We start from the raw sequence: 17,262 nt of genomic DNA on the forward strand, positions 1-17,262 counted from the left end.
TTCCAAAAGGCGTTTGGTAAAATATCACATAATAGGCTTGTTAGCATAATTGAAGCTCATGGGATTAAAATGGCAATGGCAGCATGGATAAGGAATTGGCTAAGTAGCAGAAAGCAGAGAGTAGTGATGAACAGTTTTCCAGGCTGGAGGGAAGTATACAGTTTTACTCCATGGGTTGGTATCAGGATGACCGCCCATTTTGATATTGATGATCTGGACTTGGGTATGCAGGGCATAATTCAAAGTTTACAGATGACATGAAAATTAGAAATGTAGTAAATAGTGAGGAGGATGGTAACAGACTTTAGGAGGGCATAGACAGATTGCAGAAATGTGGCAGTTGAAATTTAGCATAGAAAAGGGGAAATGATGCATTTTGATAAGAATGAAGAGAGGAAATGTAAACAAAAATGGTACAATTTGAAGGGGATGGAGGAACAGACCTGGGGATGCATGTACACAAATCTTTGAAGGTAGCAGGACAAATTGAGAAGGCTGTTATAAAGCAAAGGATCCTGTATGCTTTTCTAAACAGCTATAGAGTACAAAAGCCAGGAAGTTGTGCTAAAGCTTTATAAATCCCTAGTTATGTCTCTGCTGTAATATTGTGTCCAATTCCCCCCACCACACTTTAGGAAGAATGTCCCTAGGGTGCAGAGGAGATTTACTAGAATGGTACCAACCAGGGATAAATGACTGCAGTTGCATTGAGAAACTAGAAAAACTGGGGTAATGAGGTTGTTCTGCTTAGAGCAGAGAAGGTTAATGGAAAATAGAGGTGTTCAAAATCATAAAGGTTTTTGATAGAATAAAAATGAAATTATTTCCAGTGGCTGGAGATTAGGTAACCAGAGGGCACAGATTTAAGGTAATTGGCATAGGCACAAGAGTAGGCCATTTAGTCACTCCAGCCTGTTCTGTTTTGCCATTCATTGATATTATGGCTGATCTGTCACCTATCTCCATATACCCACCTTCACTTCAGGCAAAAAACTGGGGCAAGATGAGAATTTTTTTATGCAGCAGTTTGTTTTGATCTGGAATGTTTGCCTGAAGAAGTGGTGGAAGTAGAATCAATAATAACTTTCAAAAGGGAATTGAATAAATAATTGAAGAAGAAAAATTTACAGCGCTACTGGGAAAAGACAGGGGAGTGGGACAAATTGGGTAGCTCTTTCAGAGAGCCGGCACAGGCATGATGGGCCAAATAGCCTGCTGTGCTGTATCATTCTATGATAATGTGAACACTTCACTTTTTGTGGAGTGATTTCTAGACCTCAGTCAACTGCGAAGAAGACTTTGTTGAAACAGCAAGCTAGCCTCCAGTATGACCCATGACACATTTACACAATTTAACAGGACCTTTCTCCCTTGCATTTTGAGATCAGTGTACTAATGACTTATCGTACACCCTTCTTGTTTATGCTTAAAATTCTTTATTAATAACGTTACCCCAGATCCCAGAGTGTTGGGCACTTCAGCCTTGATGTCATTCCTAAAATGATTTCGGCTTGATTTGGTGGTTACAAACCATTCAAGCAGTTCTTCAGTTTTTGCCCTTTTTAATGTGCTCTGCTCCATATGCTATGATTTATCATTCCATGCTTTCATATTCTTGACTTTGTACAATACCTGTGCTAAACACTAACGGTAGGTTTCACATTATTTGGCATATTTGAAAGCTTCAAGCTAATTTTCTTTACAAAAAGCTGCATTTGAAGACTGGCCAAAACTTTGCCTTATCTGTCTAATTTTGAGAGCAATTATTCACTTCTCCACTCCTGCTTTACTCATTAGTAAATTTGGCAATAGGCCAAATCAAAGTCAGGCTTTCCAGTTCTTTCAGATGTCCATCTTCATTTCTTCAGCCATGAATACACAGCACCCTTTTTTTTGTTGTTAACCTTTCCTGACAGAATATGCAATAATTGCATAACATTCAGAAAGTACAATTAACCACACTGTTTTCTTCCAAACCAACCAGTAATTTGTATCATTGAAATTGTACTGCAACTGAAAGTTTTACTTATGTACGCTCTCAGGAAAATTCCTTGTTGACTTTGTTTTTATATTTTTTTTATTTTAAATATCGTCCAGATCTTTTAAACTCCATTGAAAGCTTTTATAAGCCCTCAGAACAGGAACCAATGTGAACAGCTCTCTACTGAGTTATTACTTGTTCAGCATCAAATTGCCTTTCTTTTCTCAGAATGCTGAGTCTATGTTTAACTAAGCCAGCAGAAAAAAAAATGCTTACCTTTTCTGTTCTCTGTTTAACTCAGTACTGGCCAACATGGGATAATCAGCCATCACAGTGTACAGAAAGAGTTCTACCTAAAGAATAGGTATGGTTTGGGGACTGGGGACAGGGGGAGGCGGAGGAGTTGAGGAAATTAGGAACCTGCACCAGTTGCCTTATATTTTCAGCGAATGGCTGTTTTCGTCCAAGTTTGTGTGAGGTATAGATAAAATATATGAAATTGATAATTTGATTGGCACTGTTGTAACCTAGGAGTAGATGGCACCTATTGTGAAAAATTTAATTCTCTAAACCTAGTATGTCAAGCATCTGCAATTGTTCATGTACAGTATACACAACAATCTGCCATTTAAGTTTGGGTGAAAATGTAAAAGCTTTATATACTTTAAGCTACGGGTATTGGACACTTAAAATAATAGTCTAGATTGTGCTAAATGAATTCTGAATGAATACAGCAATATAGTTTAACTACTGATTCAGTTTGGGCTTGGAAAGTTCAGTTATTCCTTTATCTTTATAGAATCATAGAAACATTCAGTCTATGTTTGTTTTGGCTCTTTGGAAGAGCCAGTTAGTCCCAGTCCCCTGCCCTTTCCCTAAAACCCTTTCTCATTTTCAAGTACATACTCAAATCTCTTTTGAAAGTTACTAATTCAATCTGCTTCCACTATGCTTTCTGGTAATCATAACAACTCATTACTTTTTTTAAAAAAAAAAGCTCCTCGTTTTCCCCCTGGAATTTTTTCTAGTTATCTTAAATCTGTGTCCTCTGGTTACTGAACCTCCTGCTAGTGGAAGCAGTTTCTTCCTGGATACTCTTTCAAAACCTCTTTGAACACCTCTAGTAAATCTCCCCATAACTTTCTCTGCCCTAAGAAGAGCTTAAGTGAAGTCCTTCATTGCTGGTATCATACTGGTAAATCTCATTTGAACCCTCTCTAAGGCCTTGACAGCCTTTCTGATGAAGTGTGATGCCCAGAATTGCACACAATACTCCAGCTGAGGCCTAACCCGTCATTTATGATGGTTTCCATAACTTCCTTGCTTTTGTACTCTAATGCCTCTTTTTATAAAGCCAAGGATCCTGTGGGCTCTGTTAACAGCCTTCCCAACAAACCTTCAAAGATTTGTGTCTGAGTCCCCAGGTGTCTTTTTTTTTTCCCACACCCGCTTTAACATTGCACCATTTTATTAATATTGCCTCACATTTTCCATCCAAATTGTATCACTTCACTCTTATTTTAAGACTTAGAGAAAGAACATTTGGGATTTGACTTAACTGAATATTTTTCATTTCCTTGCACAGCCAATAATGCAAGACAGTATTTAATAAATCAAAAATGTGTCCTAAGGATGAAGTAATTTTAACTTCCTGTTGCCTTAGTTAAATCTAATGAAATCGTATTAGTTACTGGCTCCTGCATTTCCTGAAAGTACGATCTATTAATCTATGAAATCAGCTAGGAAAAAGTTGAATTAATCTTTTCTGGAATAGTGAAAGTAGATCTTTTAATAAAGTGAGTATTGTTAATGAAATGAAAACTATTGAGTTCTTTATATTACATGAGCAGAGAGCAAAAGGCATATGTGATCTTGGAAACCATGAAAGTTCAAGTTTCTCAACAAGTTATTCAAAGAATATGAGAATGAAGGTCTTGGTTTTATCCAAAATGATCATGTTATTTTTGAACATAATTAATTTATTCATCAAATTTATGGTATATGTTGATGAAATACTAAATCATCATGTATTGTACTAATATGTTTTCCAACTTGTTTTTAGAATGTTCAAAAATGACATTGAAACAACTCGATCAAAATCAGTAAAGAGTAAAAAGCAAATTGAAATAAACACCACTGTCAACCAAAACAAAGAATATGGTGAGGAAGACAAGTTTGAAAGAGAAAAAAAGAAAACTAAAAAGCCTAAAGTGAAAAATATTCTAATGGAAGCAAATGAAATTGATTGTTCTTCTTACCCTGATGTGTGCAGTGAGCTAAAGAGATTTAAGAAAAAGAAAAGTAAAGCTAGAAGCTCAAATATTATAGAAGAGGAACATGACTCCAAGATTGAGAAAAAATTGACAAAGGTGAAGAATCCACCAGAAAGTGAAATTGATGAGGACATATGTGGTAGTTTAAAAAAGAAAAAGAAAAGAAAAAACAAATTTAAGCCAGATAATAATTCTGGCCCTCAAAATATTTCTGAGAGAAATAAAAGAAATATCTGTGAGGATGACCCAAGCAGAGTTCAAGACGAAAGTGAGTGTAATATAAAGAAAAAGAGAAAAATCAATGACTCGAATGCTGATGTGGAAGAAGGATTAACTAAAGGTAATAAAACTTCAAATGGTACTGCAGACAAGTTGGGGAAAATGTCAGAAGTGTCTTGTGTTGCTGAAGCCAAAAGTGTGAAGCGAAAGAAGAAGAAGAAGCGGTCTCATTCAGAAGGTATCGGCATACCTGAAGATGTAAAATCAATGAAGAGACAGAAAAGAGACAAAAATATTGATGAGCCTGAAAGTGGGAATGACAAATTCAAATTAGCAGACTCAAAGAAGCAAAAAGATGAACAAACACTGGACACTCTGAGCAATAAGACAGACAAAAAATGCATGAAAAAGAAAAAGAAACAAAAGCTACATACTGAAGAACATCTGTTGGAACCAGAAAGGTCTCACAAAGGAGAAACTATATCAGTTAAGAAGGAGAGAAAAGGAGTGGAGCAAATAGAAAATGACATGGAATGCATCACAAAATCCAAAAAGAAGAAGAAGAAAAGATCCGTTGAAGCTGAAGGGGAAGGAATTGGGACAGTGGACAAAGATAGATTGAAGCTTGACAAAACTAACTACCTTTGTAAATTCGAAAACTCCCCAGCAAAGTTGACTGCAGAAGGGAAAAAGCAGGAGACAGCATTCGATGTTCTTGAAGAATCTGTAGAAATTAAAAAGAAAATTAAAAGGAAAAAGAAAGAAACCTCATCTGGATCACATGTTTGTAAAGTAAACCATAATAATTTTTGTGCTTAAACTATAGATTTAAAACATTTTAAAGAAATTGATACTACAGTATTTTGATGCTGTGCCATGAAACAGTGACCCTTCTGAGCAACATTTCTGCTGGTTGGAAGCAGATTAACAGTAATTTGTTTATCAATATAGAATTATTTTTATTTGTGTCGTTTATGCATAAATGTAATAAAGTGCAATGTAACTGAATTTTCTTTTCCCAGGTAAAAAAGGAATTATGCGACAGTGATGATTTGCAGTTTATGTCTGAAAAGAAAGGAAATTTATTTGAAGTGACAATAGACAAGGTACAGAAATGCATTGAACACCTGGTTTATAGTGGCCAGCAGGCACTAGATCAACAACAAAGATGGGCTGTCCAAGTGGACTGCATAGTTCTTTCTAGTTCTGTAGTTGCCTGTGATTCAGCTCCTGTCCATCAGTAAAAACCCACCTCAAGTGTGTGAGGGCAGAGGAAGATAATAAACTTTTATAAGGAAAAAAATCAGAGACGGAGGATGGGTTCTTGATTATGCTTTTCTATCACAATAGCATATTTGAGAGAGTCAAAAATGTATTAGCTGGATTGCAATTACAGATATTTTTCTATTGCCAATTTTTTTCGCTCTCCTGAAGGAGTTGACCCCTGACTGAAGTGTGATACATCTAGAACCAGGTGTCCTCCAGTAACTTGCCCTAGTGCTACTACTTGTGTTAGCATTAACTAGCTGTTTTACTATGAAAGGCATCACAGTTGGACCCCAATCCATTGCTATCCTTGCAGGCACACTTTTTAGCAGGAGTTACTGGATAACAATCAGGAGTGGGAACCTTGCCTCTTTAACTCGAGCACTGTGGAGTCAGTAATAGCACATGTACAGCTGCCTTGACTGAGATTAGCTAATATAGTGCTCAGAAGGGATCAAAGATGAGCCCTTCTGGGACATGGATGGCTTAGTTATTTAGTGGTTAAGACCACTGGGAGAACTGGAGCATTTTTATATATTAACTTAATTTGCGAATTAGTTTATATGTATGAAGAAATACAGTTTAAATGTGCATCTCCTCTGTGTGCCATCATCACAATATTGTAATAACTGTTGGAAGTATGCCTTTGGATGTTGGCTGTTTGGATAAAGATGAGATCATCACCCATGATGGCGTCCCAAGGTTGTATAGTCCTATGACATGCCCTGTCAAGGCCCACATAAATAATGATTATTTGGGTAAAGTATTGCCATTCTGGCAGCATCTGTTGTCTCCTTTAGGAGAAGGGAGGAATTGGGGAACGGTGTGGGAAGAAATAAGAAGGTCATGGCAGGAGTCCCAAAGCATTTTTGAAGTGTAATTACTGTTGTTTTATAGGTAAACACAGCAGCCAGTTTGTGCACGGAAAGATTCTGCAAAAAGTAATTGAGATAAATGAGCAGATAATCTGCTTCTATGGTGTTGGTTGAGGGATTAAAGTTGCTCAGAACACCGGGAGAGCTCCACCTTATCTTCATACAGTGCCATCGTATCATTTATATCCACTTGAATATGTGGACGGGGCATTGCTTTTCATTCCCTCAATTCTGTCCTTGAATCTGTGACCATCTGACTCCAGCAAGTTCTACCATTGTGCTAAGGCTGACACTTAAGAAAAGAGTAGCTTCAACTGCCAAAGAGAAAACTTGATACTCTTGTTTTACAGAGTGGCTCTGTGTACAAATGGAGTTAATATTCACTGCTCACAAATTTCTTCAGAAGCTTTTTTATCCTCTTCAGTTATGTTACCAAATGCGCGGGAAATATTTTTTCAAAGTACTGTGACATTTGGAATCTGCAAAGCTGTACAAACTGATCCAAAACAAAAGAATGAAAATCATTTCTAAGACATGTAGTACTGAACTTACTTGAGTCTGAGCCGTTAATATTTCCTTTTCTGTCCACTCTCCAATACTAAATAAGTAACCTGAAAAACTGTGCACTTGGGGAGTGGGATTTAATTTAACCCACCCCACCCAACAGGAACAGGACAGCTGCGCTGTTAAAATCGCCCGGAAAATGTACTATCCCATTTGCACTGGATGCCCAGCTGCCTCATAAATCCATTCAAATTGGGATCCCATGATGTCATTGGGATCCAGACACATTTTTAACTTGGTAGAATTGTAATTCCCACCCAGTGCCCAACTCGCCAAGTAAAACCTAGCAGGAATATTTTCAGAAAGCCACTGGAAACTTATTAAAGGAATACTCTAATGCAGGAACTCCAATCGTATTCCCCTTGAATAAGCAGTCAGAGGACAGAGGAAGGTGCCATTCCTGCTTCATTGTTTTGCATGGAGGAAGAGGAGAAGGAAAAAGAGCACCAGCAGCCTCAACAACCAGGAGAGTAGCCTGTTAGTGGACAGCAGGCTGCTTGTAGAAGGCCCACAGGGCCTATAAGCAAAGGGGGAATTTTTGCCCCAGCATGCAGGCAAGTACTGAGGCCGGCGGTTACATTATTCTGCACCACCAGCTGGCATGCCACTTTGCCAGCAACATCCTGTCCCCGGGCCATTTCCCCAGAGGCAGGATCGGTGGTGCAAGGACTACCTGCCTGTAAGCGGCAGGTAGCCAATTAAGGTAAGTTTATGACTAATTAAAGCCAATTATCAGAGGCTGACTGGAGGCAGCTTGTCAACAACAGACAAGGGTGGGGGGGAGGGGGCCAGCACCCAAGGCACACTCTGAGGCCCTCCCTGCCTACCTGGCGCCAACTGTGGCCACAGGCCACCCTAGTGAGGGCTTTCCATCCATGATGGTGGCGCGGCATCTGTGGCCATTTTTAATTCAAAAGTTTTAAAGTTGCTCTCTCCCTTACCTGCAATGGCAGGCTGCAGCTCCATCTGAGCTGGATGGCCTCCTATTGGTCCTCCAGCTTCGAGTGTGCGCCCTTTGGCTGCTAATTGGACAATTCAGGAAAAATCACTACCAGGTTACTGTACCTGATGCAGTGCAGGGTCGATACTCCCGTTTGATTCTGTCTTCAGGGTCCCGACCCATAATCCAGAATCCTGCCCCAAGAGTCGCTTTCATAGATACCTCTAAAGGAGCAGTGCTTCTCCAGTTCGGCTATTTCTGCTCTCCACAGACTCCTGCATCAAGACTGGCTGAACCGGGGGCTGTCTTTTGTCAGTTATCTGAATCTGTCTTTATTTTCCTTTGTCTGCAGAAATATTTCTGCTTTCCTCTGTACCACCCCTTATGGCATGTGTTATTATGAAAACTTAAATCTTTCCATTTTGTGATGGGATGTGATAGAATTTTGGTTTATTTGGAAATGATCATCTTTATTTATTTTACACGCTCTGAGTGACAATATTTAAGTAAAAGCCTGCTTATGCATTAACTTCCAAAAATCTTTGAAGTCCACACCCTTCTGCACAGTAATTTCTAAAACAGACCTCAAAAATAAATGTCGTTTTATTTATTGATACAGCACTGAAACCGGCCTTTCGGCCCACCAAGTCTGTGCCGACCAAGAACCACCCATTTATACTAACCCTACAGTAATCCCATATTCCCCACCTACACTAGGGGCAATTTACAATGGCCAATTTGCCTATCACCTGCAAGACTTTGGCAGTGGGAGGAAACCGGAGCACCTGGCAAAAACCCACGCGGTCACAGGGAGAACTTGCAAACTCTGCACAGGCAGTGCCCAGAATTGAACCCAGGTCCCTGGAGCTGTGAGGCTGCAGTGCAAAGTAATTTGTACAATGAACAATTCTATGCTAACTTGTAATAGACTATAACTGGATACGAAACTCTTTTAAAAGGTCCAGCTCCTAGTAAAAGATCAGTCCCTCTTAGGCAATAGCGGATATTCAGTCATCAGCAGACCTTTCTCATACAAGGCTGCAGCTAAGGAGATCTTGTCATCAAGATTTCCAGCTGGAAGACTATCAACCTTTATATATTGTGGGTATGAGGCAAACCAAGAGCTCTAGCCCATCAGCAAGCTCGGGGTCTATTTCTATGCATTTTTCGTCCTCCTTGTGGTAGTCTCTGGAATTTTCTATGGTATAGTACAGCAATGTGCTGCCACTGTGTGTTCTGGGTTTAATTGCCACTCTACCTACTTATACGACGTAACTTATTTGTGTAAGAAACCAGGTATTTCAACACTATATGAATAATGAATGTGATTAAATAGAAAACTTTATAAGCTGGTGTTTTAAATTTTACTTTAGGCTAGGCGGAAGGCTTTGCAAGAAGAAATTGACAGAGTATCTGGTAAAACTGTTACTTCAGAGACAAAAGCTTCTCCAGAAATCAAACCAAGAGTAAGTAAAGACTTTTTATGGCTAGCATTAATGCTTCGTAGCAGAGATCATCATGGAAATCAGTATGGGTGGGTATTAATGCAAGAAGTTATTGTTTGCTGTGAATTCCTATTTTAAGGTTCAACTTGAAGTGAACAAACTGATTTAGGGAGCTTTCAAAAGCCACTTGAGTTCTGCAGCTCTGGTTTTGAAGGTTAATGGTAAATCTTCAGTAAGTCTTTCTCATTGCCTAGCATTTCTTATTTGTACTAAAGATTCAGAATTATGCATATATATATATATATAGACAGGAGCAGTATACTGTTTAATACTCAACGTGATATTCTGCCACAATGTAGAGCTGCGTGTGTTGTAATTGCTGTGCATTCTTGAAGTCATTGGCAGGTCATTTGCAAGTCAAATTGTTTTTGTGGGGCTTTTTAAGAATCTAATATAATTGTTAAATAAACTAGCTATGGCAAGTTAATTGTTATTTTGTAGATTAGAACATGTTCATGAGTTCATAGTGTAAATCCAAAATCGCAAATATTGAGTCACTGACTTTACCTCTTTCAAAAAGACCAATAAATTGATAGTGTTGGCCATGTTCAGCTAATGTAAACAAGTTTTTTTTTATTTAGAAGATGGCAACTGCATTGAAAGATGCAGGATGGGAGATGTGGCAGAGGAATTCGACTTCCTCCCAAAATGGGTAATACAAAGCCCATGAAGTAGCCATGTCCTCCATCTGAAGCCAGCATCAGAGGCTTGAACCACTTTCAGGCTTTGGCCTAATTTGAATGCTTCCCACAGCTGTAGGTGTCAGACAGACTGCTCATCAGTTGTGGATATCTGGGAAGTTATCCCGCTCCCACAGATACCATTGCAGCAGCTATGGAGCATATACAGGCCATGTCCCTTGAAATTCTTAACTGCTCCTCCTGGACATACAAATTGAGCAGACACCCGAAGTCCCTTTGAGGATATAGGAACAGGAGTAGGTCGTTTACCCCCTTGAGCCTGATCTACCATTCAGTGAAATCATGGCTGATCTGTGGCCTAACTCCATATCCCTTAAAGCCATTGGTTAACAAAAATCTATCCATCTCAGATTTAAAATTAAGAATTGGCCTAACATCAGTGGCTTAGTGGAAGCAAATTCCGAACTTCCACTGCCTTTTGTGTATAGAAGTGTTGCCTAATTTCATTCCTGAAAGATCTGGCTCTAATTTTTGTAGACTATGCCCCCAGTCCTAGACTCACCAACCAACAGAAGTAGTTTTTCTCTATCTAGTCTATCTTTTTGCCTTAATATCTTGAAAACTTCAATTAAATCGCCCCTTAACCCTAATTGGTATAATCTGTCCTTGTTATTTAACCCATGGAGTCCAGTTATCTTCTGGTAAATCTATGCTGCACCCCCTCCAAGGCCAGTATATCCTTCCTTAGGTGTGGTGTCTAAAATTGCTCAAGTGCTCCAGGTGTGGTCTAACCAGGGCTTTGTATAGCTGTAGCATATCTTCTACTCTCTTGTATTCTTGCCCTCTAGGTATAAAGGTCAACATTCCATTAACCTTTTTGACTATTTTCTGTACTTGTTCATGACATTTTAATTTATTTATCTGGGCCCCCAAGTCTCTTTGAACTTCCACTATTTCTAGCTTTTCACCATTTAGAAAGTACCCTGTTCTATACTTTTTAGGTCTGAAGTGGATGACCTCAAATTTGCCTACATTGAAATCCATTTTCTACAGTTTTGCCCATTCATTAATCTAGCAATATCTCTGTAATTTTATGCTTCCATCTACACTGCTTATAGGGCAGCCTATCTGTGTGACATCAGCAAATTTGGATATGTGGTTTTCTATTTCATCATTTAAGTTGTTAAGAAATACAGTGAACATTTGAGGCCCCCAACACAGATCCTTGTGCGATACCATAATCACATCCCTATTATCCCTACTCTTTGTCTCCTGCCATTCAGCCAACTTCCTAACCAGGTGAATAATTTGCGTTCAATTCCATGAGCTTTAACTTTAGCTAACAGTCGCTTATGAGAGACTTTTACAAATGCCTTCTGGAAGTCCATATAAATAACTCCCATAGACATTCCCCTGTCCATCACCTTAGTGACCTCTTCAAAAAAAATTCAATCAGGTTCATCAGTTATGAACTACCCTCTACAAATCCATGCTGTTCCTGTATGATCAACTGAAAAATGTCAAGGTGTTCAGCCACCCTATCCTTAATTATGGACTCTAGCAATTTCCAGTCTATAATTCCGTAGATTCCCTCTCTATTTTGCTTGCACTACTTTTGGTGTGTCCCTGTCCGTGATTCAATATTAGTTTCCTTGGGATGTATGGCAGGCTGACATCTTCCTCAACTGTAAATACTGAAGCAAAGTAATTATTCAGCATGTCTGTCATTTCCTTCTTTTCAGTGATAATATCACTGGTATCAGTTTTCAAGGGGTCCCCATTGCTCCTTCCTAACAATTGTGAACAATTTTTCTGTTGATTTTGATAGCCCTTGCAAGTTTCTTTTCATACTCCCTTTTTGTAGCTCTTACTATCTGTTTTGTCACCTTTGCTGTTCTTTGTATTTTTCCCAGTCGCCAGGGTCTTGTGCTTTTTGTTGTATTTTTATATGTTTTTTCTTTTAGTTTTCTGTTGTCTCTTAACTCTTTTAGTCTTCCATGGCTTATTTTTAGCAAGTAGAGCTCTTGGCCATTAGGGATATAAACTAGTTCTTTACCACGAGTTCTTTCTTGAATGCCCCTCACTGATCATCTGTTGTTTTACCCATTAACAGATTTGCCCAGTTTACTGTGGACTGTGTCTTACTCATCCCTTTGGAGTTGGCCTTATATAAATCTAGAATCTTAGTAGTTGTTCCATGTTTCTCCCTTTCAAACTCTTAAGTTGAACTCATCATACTGTGATTGCTATTAGATAAATGTTCATGCACCATTGGGCTGTTAACTAAACTTAATGTGGCATGCCCCTTTGGTTCTAGGACATATTGCTGCAGAAGACTGTCTCGAACACACTCAAGAAATTCAGTACGTTTCTGACTTGCTAGTCTGCTTAAACTTATCTATGAGAGTTAAAACTATCCATTAAAATCTCTCTGCCTTTGCTACATACTTGTCTGATTTTTGAATTTATACAATCTAGCACTTCAGAGCTGCAAACAGGGAACCTATACACAACTCCCATTGCAGTCTTAAATCATTTTCTATTTCTTAATTCTACCCATAAAGTCTCCACTGCCTGCTTACCTCACATTATGTCCTCTCTCACCATTGAAGTGATTTCATCTTTAATCACTAAGGCTGCTCTTCCCTTTTTACCATTTTCACTATCCTTCCTGTAGACCTTATAACCTGGTATATTTAGTTCCCAATCCTGACCGTCTTGTGGCTGTGTCTCAGTAATGGCTACCATTTCATGCTTTCCAAGTTGAATTTGCGCTGCAATTCGTTTGTTCCTTATACTCTGTATTTGTATAAAGAATGCATTTGGACCACATGTTCTTTCCTGTCCTGCCTAATATTCTACTCACACATTTCTTATTTCTCTCTCCTGGTTTAATCACTTTGCATCTTTTTGTTTTCCCTTTATGTCTTGTGTCTAAAGAACAATTTTTGAGCGTTACTCTACTCTCTTCCCTTTAGTTTGTTTTCGAACCTTTTCTATACCACCTTTTCCATCTGAGCCCTCCTTTCCCCACCCCCTCCCCCCACACCTGCACTTACTAGTTTGAAGTCCTTGTGACCACCCTATTTTTTTCTTTCCACTAGCATCCTGGTCCCAGCACAATTCAGGGGGAACCCGTCCCAATGGTACAGTTCCTTCCTGTCCCAATACTGATGCTAGTGTCCCATGAAATGGAACCCGTCTTTCCCACACCTCTCCTTTAGCCACATGTTCACCTCTGCTATGTCAGTTTGCACATGGCTTGGGTAATAATCCACGATATAACACTTGAGATCCTCCTGTGCAAATGGATGGAGTCTTCTTGCTGACTTGTATGCAAAAATTGGAAACCGGGTCCTACATTGGCATAGGATCCCAATTTGGATATTTAAGGAATCTTGCACCCAAAGCAGGTGGGCTGCTTGCCTGAAAATTGCATGAGGCAATCCTGGATGTCAGCGAGTTGTCAAAGTACTCTCCATCCCCTAATTTTCATCCGCTGGGTGCGTGTTTCTCAGGCAAGGAACAGGCGACTGGAGATTTAAAATCACCCCAGAGACTTGAGTTGCTGTACACAGCCAGATGAGGCCCAGAGTCTGCAACTAGGTTTTGCACTTGACCACAAAATTGAAATGGAATTGTTATAACAGGAATTTACAATGATACAAAATGTTACAACAGAAGTTACAGCTTGTGAACAGGAAATGTACATTTGTTGCAAGATTTTTAATACCATATCGAAATTTTTACATCTTATATTGACATCTGGGTGAAATTGATCAAAATCCATTCTATTTGTAGTTCACTGAACTTTTATAAAGTAAATGCATATACAGCAATAGTTAATCCTACAAGTGGAGAAAAAGAGTTTAGCTAAAAATATGATCATAGCAATTTATTTCTTTTGCATTTCAACTTAAGAACAGTGCTAATGTTTTTGAACAAGATAACAATCACTTGATCACTTGTTTTGGGTTCCTCAACACGGCAGAATGCCATGATTGTATTGAATGTTGAAGCAGGCTCGAAGGTCCAAATGTCCTATTCCTCTGCTCCGATTATGTTTATCCTCTCAAGTGCAATGAAGTGCTAAGGTCCTGGCTTCTTCCTGTTCCAGAACCATCCCTTATCTTTCCTCATGACTATGGTGCTGAGGATAGGGATTTTTTTTTTTTTTAAAGGAGCCAATTTTTAAAAAGTCCTGCAGACAGTAAGCGATACAGCTGTTCGGTAGACATACAGGCCCCAGTATTAACTTGAAGGTTGGGGTTGCAGTGACGGGGAAGGCTGTTTTGTGGTTGGGAAACCCGAAGAATGGGTTTCCCTCAGCTGTTGCTGAATTTAATTGTAGGGCCTGATTAACATTCTTTGTCTCCATTTTCCGACTTCACCCAGCCAGATTGAGGGGCTGGCTGGCTTTTAGGAAGATCTGCAGCACCAGGACACAGCCGGGGAGTGGAGCAGGGTGGGGGGAGACACATCGGGAGAGGGCCAGAGGGAGGGATGGATGGAATGGAAAGGTTGGGTGGGGAATGAGATCAGAGGAGTTGGGGTGGACGTCAGTCAGAGGGGAATTCGGAAAGGTTAGGCCGGAGGTTTTTGATCGTGGAGACCAGGTAAGGTGGATCCAGCTGTTAAGTGGAAAGACACTAGCAATCCTGGTCTCCCTTTAGCTGCTGGGTTTGTCAAGGCTCGGGAAACCTGGCTAGCCAAGATGCAATTTAAAATGGACATTAAGTCTGAGGCATGGAGCGTTATGATATTTAAACATTAAATGTTGATGACCTGCCCATTTCCTCCCCCCCCCCCCCCACAATTAAAACCTGGTTTAAACCTGGTTTGGGCAGGTTTGAAGCAGGTTGCATCGAGTTTGAGATTTTACATCCCACCTAGCGCAAACCCACCTGTTCTTGGGGGTTAAAATTCTTACCGCAGAGTAGAAAATATATGGAAGGAACAAAGGACAAACTTGCAGAAAAATGTGGGAAAGACAGATGCAACAAGAAAAAGCATCTTTGAGCCAGCCAGAAAGGTGGAAGAGAAATAGACAGATTTAGAGAGGGGGAGACAAGCTGACATTTACATAGATGTGTACACAATAATAATAATAATAATATTATTTGCCCTGGAGCAACATCGAGAGATAAACTAGTGCTGATTTAAATTTAGCTGAAATTAATTTTAAGAGCATAATTTATGCTGATTACAGGGGTATGATATCCTATCAATTAGTTTTTATAAGCTATTTTAATTAAGCTCAACCTTTTAGGGTTTTAAGAAGTATAGACAGTGGCATATGCTAGCAGACTGATTTAATTAAAATCTCTTATTGTTGCATTGAGGGTTTGGCACTAGTAACATGACTTAATGCATAGAATATACATTGGGGATTTTTGGAATATTAAAGTATTTCACTACTGACTCAATTGCAAACGGCATTATTCAAGAACAAGTCAATCAATAATGAGCTATTTCAGAAAGGTCATTGTTAAAGTATTCATGTTCTACATACCACTAGCATATACTGCAAATATATCACAAAAGCTCAAGTGAATATTAATTTTTTTAAGTTATTCATGTATATGACAACTTGAGTACTAAGCTTAGTGGCAACATTTTCACAGAAAACAGATCCTGTACATGACCATGTAAATATACTTCCCTGCCATGTACACTTTAGGATGGTTTTAATTAAAAATGCTAATAACCTGTTAATATGGCTGCACTCCCATGGAGTCCTAATATCCCAGATCAGAAACATATTAAGTTGTTACAGATTTAATATTTTTAACGTCTCTCAATGATGGGGGGGGGGGTCTGGTATTTTACAATGAATCTATGATGCACTTAATTTCAGCAAAATTCTGCAGATGCTGGAAATTTGAAAACAGACAGAAAATGCTCGAAATATTTAGTTGGTCAGGCAGCAACTGTGGAAAGAGGAAGGTAGGGTTAACATTTCAGACTGATGACTTATAGTCAGAAACGTCATCAACCTGGCCTAAATTCCCCTCTCCACAGATGCTGCCTGACCAACTGAGTGGTTCCACTACAATTTCTGCAGTTTTGTAATATTGCAGAGAAAAATAGTAACATTATGGATGTGAATGATGAGCAGTATTTGATATCTGCAGCAAAGTGCCTTGCTATTGACAGCAAATCCAGTTTCTTTGTTTCGTGCAATTGCTCTGCTGCCCCCTGCAAAATTCAGAGAAGCACTGTACACAAAATTATTCGTGATCATCAGCTATAAATTGAAATGCACACATTTTAATTTGCACTTGCCCCATAATGAAACATATAATTTTAAAGTCATTGAATCAACTTCACATGGAGGTATTATCTTACCACAGTGATGATCTGTCCTCTGATTAGAAGTCAATGAAATCAGCTTGGACAATCTCAATCCATCTCTTGATTGGCATAGACACAACAACAAAATTATCCCTAATTCATGCTAATTGCCAATCTTAAATCAGGGAGACAGTGGGAGTGGCTGATGTAGGAAATGAAAGATTGCAACACTGGCGCAATAGGGGTTCTTTTCTGAATTTGGAACTGAAGCATGTTATTGGGGGCAGAATAGAATTAGCATAAAGCTATGCTAAAGCTGACTTGGAAATGTTAAACATTAAAGTGGAGCCATTAAAGTTCAGGAAAATAGTTCACATTGCAACCTGAGAAGATAACTACAGTAGACTGAACTTGGTTACGCCATCCTTTCTGACAGTCCCCGTTCAATTTTAAGTGAAGCTCATCCAGTTGTAATGGACTTTTTCTTTCTCTGCCAGAAAATACCCTAATTCCCCAAGAATCTAAAACCTTGCTTCCTTCGCCATACCTTGGTATCTCTTATCCTGACTTGCTTTCCTGCTTATATATGTGACGCCACATCGTTCCTTTGCTTGACCTTTCACTTAGCTGTCATAATTACTTTGAAGGGCAGTTGGGTTACGTTTGCATATGTCATTGGTTTCAGTGTGGATTAGAGTGACTGG

The 17,262-nt window shown here is 39.1% G+C and overlaps 1 protein-coding gene across 3 annotated transcripts in view; it reads left to right on the plus strand.

Moving 5' to 3' along the window:
• LOC137383389 (lysine-rich nucleolar protein 1-like) overlaps nt 1-17,262 on the plus strand; it is a 43,728-nt gene that overhangs the window by 19,255 nt on the left and 7,211 nt on the right. Inside the window, exons 2-4 of one of the 3 annotated variants that reach the window (XM_068056167.1) lie at nt 4,044-5,265; nt 5,496-5,579; nt 9,492-9,584. In XM_068056167.1, the coding sequence (XP_067912268.1) occupies nt 4,045-5,265; nt 5,496-5,579; nt 9,492-9,584 (1,398 nt within the window). In that variant the 5' untranslated portion in view covers nt 4,044. The remainder of the gene's footprint in view (nt 1-4,043; nt 5,266-5,495; nt 5,580-9,491; nt 9,585-17,262) is intronic. The other 2 variants (XM_068056169.1, XM_068056170.1) reach the window with 2 other exon arrangements.

Source organism: Heterodontus francisci, chromosome 24 (assembly GCF_036365525.1).
Source record: "Heterodontus francisci isolate sHetFra1 chromosome 24, sHetFra1.hap1, whole genome shotgun sequence".
Taxonomy (NCBI): domain Eukaryota; kingdom Metazoa; phylum Chordata; class Chondrichthyes; order Heterodontiformes; family Heterodontidae; genus Heterodontus; species Heterodontus francisci.